Below are 11,776 nucleotides of genomic sequence, written 5' to 3'. Positions count from 1 at the left end.
AAGATGTCATTACAATCGTAAGCATATCGAATCAACTCAGAAAAGTACATGCCATAAGAGCAAACGAAATATCACCGTCAAGAAATTAAAAAAAAATACGCATTATTATATATATTTATTTAGGGCTTTGGTGGTAAAGAGAAGAACTTGCGCACACTTTTTAAAAAAAAAAGGATATTGTTTAAAAGAAAAAAAACCCAACAACCCAAACACATAAAAAAAAATAACACACAACATTACACACAGTTAAATGTAACCATAAATTTTAGACTCCGTGTGATTTAGAGATTTACGTATTGTATGGGATCTACACTTTTCTCATGTTGACCTCTAGAAGTCCGTCTTCTGTCTTTTTTGACCCAGTTAAGACGAAACTAATCCTATAATATAAGACTTCGAAGGTTCATATCATTTACATCCAACGTTTGTTATGGAATATTCGTTTCACTGTCAATGATAGTTATAAAAAAATTGTTCATATCATTTACATTCAACTTTTTTATTGGATATTATTTTTACTATCAATGTTGACCGTTCATATCATTTACATACAACGTTTATTATCGGATTTTTTTTTTACTATCAATGTTGAACCGTCATTTATCATTTATAGTATAAAAAAAATCCTATAAAAAACGTTGAATGTAAATGATATGAACCTTCGAGGTTGGGGATTATAGGACTAAGACGAGACCAAACGAGATTTTATTAATTGTATGAGACGTTCTTCATATTTTTAATGCAAAACAATTGTGTTTCATACTAATGATCTTTCTTCAGAAATTGAACTTTCGTTTGTGCATTCAAATACTTTGTAGGTAGACTAGTCGATTCAGTCGACACACGTTTGTTCTAAATATGGTAAAGATTTTAGTTTATTTTTCTTAAGTCATCAAAATTTAACGGTTTACCTAATGTTCTTATATGTCATCACATTTTAATTGCATATATAATTTTCTCATCACCAACATTCACATCCTCGGTGATTTTCTTTTCTCGTTTTTCTCTAAATATGAATACGCTGAAATATAAAATAAAATTTGTACATGTACGCACAAAAGAATGGTTATCACAGAAAAAATACTAAAACATCTACGCACAAGAAACTACAAATATAAGCAAAGGTTTAATAAAATGTAAAATAATTTGATTAAAAGTCTATACAAGATTATTTTATAGTGCTTCTGTTATCTAAAGAAGTGTAATGTTATTTTATGTAGATTCACCATTTTAGCATTTCTGGAGAAAGTGTGATATTGGTACTGAGTCGAAATTTGTGATTCAAAATTAAAACATTAAACGAAAATTTAAACTAGATACCTTATTAAACAAAGGGCGATAAAATGGCAGACACCAAATATAGCCATAGCTATTCCTCTGTAAATAGCAACTGTTTCTCCGTATATAAAGTTAGCCAACACCGAACCCAACAAAGCAGACGTAGACTCAATGGCTGTTAAACCTCCAAACATTGCACCTGTAAAGATAGCACATATATTAAAGATGTAATACACTTATGTTGAGCATCAGATTGGAACAACTACTGGAAAAACCATCAACGTGTGCTTGTTTTTTTATTGCTGTAGTTTTAACTTGCAAAACACTTTTCTTTGCTTGAAAGAAATTTTTGGTAGGATTTTCATGCACAAAACACGTGTTTCTTAAACTTCATAGAATTAATTGCATAACAGTGTGGTCGACAGTAAAACGTTTGTAGGTTGTAACTTGTTTGTCAACGGCTATGATTTTATGCTCACCCAGTCTGTCAGAGGCCTTCCAGTGGGGATTGAAATATTCACTTGTTACACATTCCGATACATAAAATGAAACTTTCTTTTTACAAAGCTTGAAAGGAATTTGTTTTAAATATTTATTATAATCATCACATACAACCGTGTCATTTATAAGAATAATAATGTTCAGAGATGATATTATTTAATAATAATAAAAAAAAATAGGTTTATCCATTGTTAAAAAAAACTATTAAGTTGATGGGGTTAATTCACAAAATATCTCATTGATTAAGAGCACAACTACTTCTACGGTGTGATCATTTAAGAATGGCCTACTATTTATTCAATGCGTATACATGTGGGTTTTGTTTGTGAAGAGTTCTGGATAATTAAAAAATCATTTGATTTCTTTGTTTAATACCATAAAACGATTCATTCTTTCAGATATTTGTCACTTTGCCTTATCTTCAAGTCCAACACAATTTCTCACGTTTCTTACAAAACTTAGGAAGATGTGGTATGAGTGCCAATGAGACAACTCTCCTCCCAAGAAATAATTCATAAAAGTAAACCATTATAGGTCAAGGTACGACCTGCAACACGGAGCCTTGGCTCACACCGAACAGCAAGTTATAGAGGGCCCCAAAACTACTAGTGTAAAACCATTCAAACGGGAAAACCAACGAGAAACGAAAAACACATATGAACTACATAACCAGACGACATCATGCATTGTAACTTTTAAAGCCAATTAAGTAAAAAAAATAATCTGAAAGAACGTGCGATATCATATTAGGAAAATTGATGGTCAAACCATAACAAAAAAATTTTAAGTATTCAACCTTTATAGCTTGCTGTTCGGTGTGAGCCAAGACTCCGTGTTGAAGGCCATTTTTATTTATTTTCAAATTACAAAGGTTATTCCTGATTAGTATTTTTAATTATTTTATTTAGGCGTTTAGAACCTTTGGTGACCTCACAGTTTAAATTTCTATGATAAGTACGTCGTGAGCAGTGGGCATTACAGACGAACGTTCACCTAATTTTCCCCAGTCAATGAATGGCCATAGCTACACTGTTATGAATTTCCTTCTACTTTATCTAACACACAAAATTATAAGACTAGTATCTTTGGTGAGGTTTTAAGTTGAGAGTAATCGTCGTTAGAACTAAGGACTAAGTGCTGCTCGATACCAAACTCTTCGACATCCATTCGATATATTGAACGTTAATAGTCGCCTAACTGACTTGGTGCCGTTTATATGGTTTTTGGTACAGATATTTCTTGACAGTAAGGACCGCCGTATCATAGACTTGGTGTCATATTCTTAATATCATACCTTGTTCATCTCTGGCTGTGATTGCTGACAACAAAGACCGTATCATAGGTTTAGGGTAGTGTGACATAATTCCAACAACAGGAGCTAAGAATACAAAACACAACTGTTTATAACACATGAATTAAATGTGCATATTAGTAGTATGTAATTGTTGAAATGTCTATTACATAAAGATTTTTATCTATGGTCTTTGGTCAGTTTATTCCATACGTTTGCGCTATCATCCGGTGAACAATTGCCTTTGTCAACTTTACTATGAAAACTATCTAGATATCTAATGTTTCGGTTAAATGTGGATTATGTCTTTTTCAACCATTGACATCTAATTTTGCAAAGAAGTAACTTAATTTTCGGAATAGTTTTACTTTGGTTATACTAAACCCCTGATTTAGAGGTTCTAAGAACAATCACTAAATCTCCTTGGTTGTAACATGGACACAAAAGGTGTTGATACTAAGTAGTCATGTTATGGTACGCATTGTCTAAATAATGGTCAGAGAAAATTCATAGGTTTCTAATCACACAAAAAAATTAAGTACCATCAAGTGACATATGTTCTTTTGCAAAAAAATTACGGAAAGTTGAGGTTTCTTATAGAAATTTTCTCTTTAAAGTAAAACCATCAAGACGTAGCACTCTTAGTAAACAAACGACGGACCAATTAACAAGACATTGAAATGAATCCGTATCGTATACACTTTCATATTACTATGAGTTGTGGCTGTGCTTCTTTCCGCCTTGCATAGTCATACGGACGACATAAACAGCAAACACAAATTGAATTTGTTAGATCGGGAAAATTCCGGTACAAAAATTAATGACGAGAAATTAAAAAGGATTGAAGTTTACTATATCAAAGTTCACACTGAAATTGTAGTTCAGATGACCGAGGCTAATGAACCGCTGTTCTATCTGCAAAATATTTATACTTAGTTAAACCAGTAGTACATAATGACTAAGTCGTATCGCAATAAAATAATAGCATTTGGTAAAAATTATAACTATTAAAAAAAAAAACATTTCCATTAATATACTAGTAAACAATCTTTTTAATTTTTTACTGTGAAAAAGAACTTCCTTTCATATAAATAAGTTCTAAAATATATTTTTCTAAAGACATCTTAAATAAAAATGCAATGTTTCTGAACTTACTTAAAAATACCATGATATCGTTAACTGCAGTTGACATAAGGGTGTAGTAACCAATTGCTGATAGAGTGCCTGCAAACAGCATTTGTCGTTCAGACATACATTTCCGTAGAAGACGAACAAGTCCTAAGCCAATAATCAATTCTGACACAGATCTTGCAGCTCCAAACCAACCAATCAGAACAGAACTCCAACAGTATGGAGAATTAAGTAAATAAAATATCTGAACGTTATTTCTTCCAATAGTTGGCATCACAGACAATGAAAATGAAGCAGCAAGTATGATATATTTCCAACGAGAAGGACCTTTGTGAATGTAAAAGTTAATAGAATTTTTAAAATATTGAATTTGTGAGACGCTTTGAAAATTTTTCTTTGACTGAACGGTTTCTGGTAAGAAGATTATCAATATCAAAGTCAGAATGGCAACTGATAAACATGCGACTACAGAGTATAAAAATCCTGTGTATCTAATTAAGTATCCTGAAGTTATGTTAGCTGTTGTCACGCCTAAGCCAAGGGTCATTTCAACCAAAACAATACCAAATGTTCTAGTTTTGCCATATTTCGTCAAATCTGCGGTGAAAGACAGCGCAGCACAGATAAAACCGACAGAAGTACCGGCTATACCATCCACAAAAAACGGAATCAAAAGATAATAAATGTTCCATTCTAACTGTACTGAAATAGCTAGAAAGGAACATTTGAAAATAAGTCCTAGAATTGGAATAATAAGTGCAACTCTACGTCCAATTTTATCACTCCATGAACCAACTAGGATGGTCATGATCAGCGCTGGGAAGGCGCTTGCTATGTGACCATATGCATTCCACTGTGCTGTCTCTCTTTGTATTTCCTGTTGAAGGAGGTATTGGCTTGTTGATTTATTAGCTGTACATGATGTATCACGTGACACTGACCCCGTTACGTTTCTTTCTCGCTGAACGGCATAGTAAGCGTATTGAGTTTCCACTACGACTGAACATACAGTGGAATACATGAACAATGCGATCATAACGTAAAGTAAATAGTGCTGACGTGTCATTTTTAACGGAGGAAGAGATTCAATCTTTTCTTCATTTGATGCCATGTTGATATACCAGTTTTCCCTGAAAAAGGTTGAGAAAACATTTCACCAAGTGGTATGGTCAATTTTCTAGAAATTCAGTTCAAAACACATAAATAGTCCTTCATATTAGTTCTAGGTGTCATTCAATGTAAAATCTTGCTACAGTGTATCAAAATTGTCCTTAACAATAATTCTTATTGCTAAACACATTCTGATTTTTGAGATATAAAAGAAACATAATCCTTTAAGGTTCCTTAACATTCCAATTTTACCCAATCCAGGAATAAACTAAGGGATGTATAAAATTTCCCCTCTCACACGTTCTCTGTTTGAAGTGTACGAGTTCTCGTAATTCGGCGCCCGGTTGAAAGACTTAATTCAGTCTGCCCTATCCAACTTGTGCGGTTATGGTCATGCATAGAAAATAATAGCACTAAAATATTGCGTCCATGGTGCGCCGTATTCATACATATTCGCAATAAAGCGAAAAATATCTATAAGATCAACGAAAAAATTAACATAAAAGATATTCGGGCTACCAGAGGGGGTACATAGCCGAAAACAAATTGTCTTCATATCAGTGCACTGTACATGGGAGTCCCCTTTTTAAGGTGTTACTGTACACAACTGCAACGATGCCCTTGCAGATTTTAGAATGTTGAAGTATAAGTTGTTATCACCATCAAGTGGTACAATAGACATTATAAAAAAAAACATAGTTTCACGCTTACCTGTGTAGAAGAAGATTTAAAACGTGTTTGTTTTCCAATTTTGAAGAGATTTTTCAAAGCCAAGAATGGTAACATATGTGTTTATACTTTCGCGTATTCAGTAAACAATCCTCGACCTGCAAAGTATGCTTGTCTTAGAGTTTCTTGCATTATAACATAGCCATTTAAAATGAAAATAAAAAGGATTTTCCCACTATAACACCTTCGAAATTTGTCGCCAAAATTTACCTTTACTGACCAAAATTACAACATAACAAGAATGCTTACCCAATTTTTTTTTCGTTTTCCGATGTAACTAGAATGTACCAACAGTCTCTAGATAGATTGAGTGCATAAATGTCTTTAAAAATATACTGGTTACTTACTGTTAAAGCATTGAAATATAAAAATAAAATGTAGAAACAACACTTTTTCTATTACGATTGGAATAAGTTTTTTTACTTTATTTTATTTGGAAATATGAATTATAGTTTTGTAAAAACGGTGAATTCTTAAACTTTGATTTCTCTCAGATACTGACCATAATTTTGACCGACGTCTTAACCCCCTCCCCCGCCCTTATTTATTCTTATGCTAGTAATTTATTAAATTAGATTGCATATTGACCTTACATCCGCAAATTTGATACAAAATAAATAAATAAAATGCATTTATAAACATACCAATATTTCGCTGAGCAAGATCGACTGAAATCTAAGGTTGAAAGTATAGTTGCATATCGCCGATTAAAACAGTGCACACTTGGAGAGTCAAATATGTAGTACTTCAAGAATGTAATAGTTATCATTCTAATTTATGACACAGACATTTTCATTGAGAAAACAGTAAAACTTGTGTAGCGTAAAGATTCCAGTAACAGGAAAGAAGACAGATCGCTAAATTAGAACGTGTTTTAAACAAACCTGACGACAGGGGAACTCCATGGACGGACGATACAAAAAAAAAAACATCATTATTGATTATTTCTTAACATTTTTAACATATAGTAAATTTTGACGCATTATTGGAATGTGCAACGAATATGTACCTTCATGAATCTCCTATTGAGATCTTTTAGTTTGAAATTTGTATGGGTTTTTTTCATATATAAACACAAACTTTTATATTCAACAATTTATTATCCCTATGGTTTTTCCTTGAATAATTGCTGCATTCGAAATGTGTGTGAAATCATACATATATATTGGCGGTAATAAAAAGTCGTCGATACATTTCTTGCCAATGCAAATGCATATAGAAAAATTCGGTCGTTGATCAGTTTTTGTTTTTTTTTGGCAATATCGATACAATATTCTTGAAGTAGTTAAAAAGGGTACTAATTTTAGCTAGAAAAAAGAAAACCTATGTTTTTTTTAATGCTTAAAATCCCACCTCCCTGCAGTTTTTTCTGCCGTACATGAAGTTTTATGAATACATTGCTATATTAGAATTTATTGGGAATACAAAAATAAACAGTCTTTATTTGCCCATGTTCGTTTTGCTTTGGGTGTACTGTCGACTTGACGAAACCATTTTGCTGACGTTAGTGATTTTCTGCGAATTTTGATCATTAGCAACGATGCGAAACTAGCGTTTTTTTTGTGAGAAAAAATAGGGTTTGGTTGAGATTTGGCGATTCTGTAAACATTGAAAAGTGAAAATTCGTGCGAGCTATCGAGACTTTCAGGAAAATATTATTGTTTATATTCTTTTTTGAATCTATAAATTAATTCCATAAAGCAACATCCGAAAATTATTTCCTTTGTAACAGTCACAATAGTCATAACGTCATAGTTATCGCAAAGGATTATAGTACATTGGCAACGTCTTGCAAAACTCAGAAGCATTGTACTCTTTGTTTTTGCTTCTGTTTAGATATATAGTAATGGATTTTCTACTGGATCAAGTCCATCGTTTCTTAACTAGAATTGGACACAGAACAGATCTTGGTAATACTACACTATCTACTATACTCGATGCATCCTACTCAGACTTTAATCTTGAATCGAAGCTAACAGCAGACGACTACATCGAATATACCGCGACAGCGTTAGGACTATCAACAGCTGCTTTCATGACTGTATTGTGTTTTAGATATATTTTGGACAAGTTGCCAAACGCCTACAGTAAGTATATTTTGTTGTTTATATAGAAAATTGTTTTGCCGTTAGACGACGCGACGCTTTTCAAGGCATAAATGAAAATGTGTTTTTATCTTAAAAAATGTTTGTAGATTTGATAGAATTTTATATATATAATATAAAAAGAAAAGAGAAATACATTAATCGACTGAATAAGGTATACAATTGCATGATTGGATCAGGTTATACTATTATAAATGGTTCAACTTGTTGATTTTCTAGTTCCAGAAATTGAAGACGAGCCGACTGAAGAAAAAATTATAGATCAAAATCTTCCAATGGTATGTATTGCTTATATCGGAGTATTTGTAAGAAGTCATTTTAATAATGAATTTAAGTTTTACTTATAATATTAATCAAACCAATACTTTAATATATAAGTATTTATGGAAATCATATCGTATAATGGGGAAAACTGGCGATAAAGTCACGTCTTCTTCGATAAAAGAACAAAGAACTCTTCAATGTTTGACATATTTTTCGTAAGATACTTTGCGACAAAATGTATCATACTTAGGATTATAAGCATCACTTTGTAAATTTTAAAAAGAAGGTTAATTTGATGGATGTCTGAAATTCATTAACTAAAATAAAACACAGAATATTTACATATTGAAAGTAGGAGCTGTGAAACTATACCGCAGCAGTCATCGAACTTGTGGACATCCCTTCTTTGGTTCTCAGGGAAATTGAAATTGATGGATAAATTTAAAAAAAAGTACGTCCCATTTCAGAGCAACCAATGGTTGTGTGAGTCAAATTTAGGGAAGCATAAAACATATAAGTTAACGGTTACGTAGAGTTTTTTATGTGAATAATATTGGCGTTTTATTGTGTTTCAAGAATTCCAGCTTTACAAACTCGCAGCTTTTTTAACTCTAAACTATAAACGTGTTTTAATTAATAATAATTTTGTGATCTATTATGTATGAGAAGTGAAAACATTCCAGAAAACGTCCTTGTATTTTACCATTTTTATGCATTATTTGCAGATACAAGAACCAAAACATGTAAGACCAACTTATAAAGTAAGAAGCATTTTAAATTTGTCGAGCAATGAACTTAAAAATTTTGAGAATGAAGCTGAACTTGAAAGTTTTTACTGTTGGCGTGAGAGTTTACCTCCTCCACTGGTCCCAGAAGAGATAGAGTCCGATGGTTCCGGTGAAATAGAGGAAGAACCAAAAGAACCGACAAATTATACAAGAAACCATGAACCTACTAACTATACAAGAAACGAAGAACCGACAAACTACACAAGAAACGAAGAACCGACAAACTATTCAAGAAACGAAGAACCGACAAACTATACAAGAAACGATGTTGTTCAAGATGATCCTTCTTTTGACAAACTTTATCGTCAACATTCTTACTTACCTCCATTCGTTAAAAATCATGCTGCTGTTGAAAGATACACCGAAACATTGCTTGCTGGGCTTGAAAGAGATAAAGATAATCTGTCAATTCAATATACACCAGACTCGTTAACATTCAACAAGTTGACACGGCTGTTACATAATGATGTGGTCCCATTTGACATTTCACCAGAGAGCGTTACAGAAGTTGTTGTGAGAAATAAACGTCTTGGAAACGAGGAATTGTTGGATATACTCTGTAGAATTTATGATCTGTGCTTATCAAATAAGGTAATATATATATATAATCATTGAAACCTCAAAACACATTGTAATATTTAAATTCACTAAAATCTGCCTGTCAACAAAAGCATAAGAAACATTTTGATCAAATTCTAATTCTTCAAATTTAACATTTTTACTCAAACTAAGGTTCCAATTCCTTCTAAAAAGAAGAACGCTGACGGATTTAGTTGGTATTTCTATTACCCAATGTTTTCCAGTGTAAGATGTCTGTCCATAGTGTTCCTGCATACGATTCATTATAGAATAACTAATCGAAGAATTCAAATAGAGGAAAATATTCACCGAGTGACCGAACAACACAATAATTTAGTAGAAAAACAAATATACACAGTAATGTCTTTCTTTTCAACACAAAAATATGTAAATTTTACTCGGCAAATCCACAAAATATATTAGAATTTAAAATAATCATTGAAAAATATTGATCACCTAATTTTTTTTTATCTCATAGATAGCAGAATGGTCTCTGCATTACAGAAAAAGCGTCCAACCATACTTCAGAAACAGACATTACAGAAAGTAAGTATATATATACATAGTACTATAACAAACAGTATATTTACACTCGATCTGATCACGACAATATTTTAATGAGGGATAAAACTATTATTATAAGATTTTGCCATTCTCGAGCGACAAATGATCTTATTTATGTTGATTGTATGTATTATTTAATTTGTCTCTTTGTGAAAATAAAAATATTTCTTTAATTTCAGACAATTTCAAACTCGCCCAGTCAATGATCTGCTTCAAGACATACAGAATTATTACAGCAACCAAGATCAAAGTTAGTAGAAATCTACGGCTTGAAGGCTTCGTTAAAGCAAGATGTGTGCTGATGGACTTAATTTCTGCATTTTTATGTAGACACTTATATATCAATAAAATTTTCTGCATTGCAAATGTTTCATTTTGTTCAGGTGTATGTATATATGCATCAAGTATCTCAAAATAGTATCTTCTTTACAAATAGAAGACGACTTATGATATAGTTTCCAATTTCAAGACATATCCACAAAGTTGAATCCGTCACATCAAGAATATGTTGTCTTAAAGAACTGCAACAGAAAGAATATAAAGAGATCGCAATCCATAAAACAAAACATCTAGATGTTATCAATACCGGTAGTCTTTACATTAAATAAATGTGTAAAACATTTTAAATAAAACCTCATTGAAGATTGTTCAAAATCACTAAGCAAGCTCAATTTTCTATTTTTACTGGATATGCGTGAAATAATTGCCACTGTATGTTCATCAACCAACATACAGTCAATCAATACTAACGTCTGCACTTTCCAGTTTTCATTTAAGGTGGTAATCTTTTGAAGCGCATTTTGAATACTAAACTGGCTCTAAGGACCCTCCGTATGTACATTAAAAAAGAGGTTATCCATAACTCCTTTCATTAAGATTGGGATTGTCTTGCCAAGCATCATTCTGGGCTATATATCATGAAGACTGAAAGATAAGGAAGACCAAGCCAATATATTGTCCGATGCCCTGATCATTTATTATCGACTATTTTTGAATTCAAACTTTACTATCTGTATACTGGAAAAAAATTGTCAGGAAATCAATTTGATAGTATGGTCAACATAATGGTAGATTGTTGATAAATAAGGCACCGAAAAATTTTCTTTTTTTCTTTTTTTGTGGGGATAATTGGTGTACAAATTGATTTTCCAACAAAATATTGTTCCTGTATTTTATTACTTTTCTTTTTTATAAGAATTAAGAAATAGTCTAGAGTGCGAAAAATAATTCCCATCAAGAGATGAAGGTTTTGATTGAGTTTTTTTAAAGTCCGCAATCTATATATTTTTTCATGTTTCTCAAAGTGCCTTAATACATATATTCATTTCTAGAGTAAGTGTTCGTGTAGTACTATTGATTCATTTTGTTGATAACAATAGATAAACTATACACGAGTTTATATTTGAGGACAACGTGAACATACTATAATCTGTAGG

At 32.0% G+C, this 11,776-nt stretch overlaps 2 protein-coding genes across 2 annotated transcripts; one reads left to right on the top strand and one right to left on the bottom strand.

Moving 5' to 3' along the window:
* Window positions 1–604: 604 nt before the first annotated feature.
* LOC139516927 (lysosomal proton-coupled steroid conjugate and bile acid symporter SLC46A3-like) lies at window positions 605–5,348 on the bottom strand. Its single transcript, XM_071307396.1, has 4 exons — window positions 4,226–5,348; window positions 3,074–3,157; window positions 1,321–1,477; window positions 605–1,021 (listed from the first exon to the last, which is right to left on the bottom strand). Exons 1-4 carry the CDS (start codon window positions 5,310–5,312, stop codon window positions 931–933), a joined length of 1,419 nt encoding a protein of 472 aa, XP_071163497.1. The 5' UTR covers window positions 5,313–5,348; the 3' UTR covers window positions 605–930.
* Window positions 5,349–7,798: 2,450 nt separating this feature from the next.
* On the top strand, window positions 7,799–10,706 carry LOC139516926 (uncharacterized). The gene is made up of 5 exons (XM_071307395.1): window positions 7,799–8,127; window positions 8,365–8,423; window positions 9,135–9,788; window positions 10,255–10,322; window positions 10,520–10,706. The coding sequence occupies exons 1-5, from the start codon at window positions 7,887–7,889 to the stop codon at window positions 10,593–10,595; spliced, it is 1,098 nt and encodes a 365-aa protein (XP_071163496.1). The 5' UTR covers window positions 7,799–7,886; the 3' UTR covers window positions 10,596–10,706.
* The last annotated feature ends 1,070 nt before the right edge of the window (window positions 10,707–11,776 follow it).

This window comes from Mytilus edulis, chromosome 3 (genome assembly GCF_963676685.1).
Source record: "Mytilus edulis chromosome 3, xbMytEdul2.2, whole genome shotgun sequence".
Taxonomy (NCBI): Eukaryota; Metazoa; Mollusca; class Bivalvia; order Mytilida; family Mytilidae; genus Mytilus; species Mytilus edulis.
This window is presented reverse-complemented; position numbering and strand designations above follow the sequence as displayed.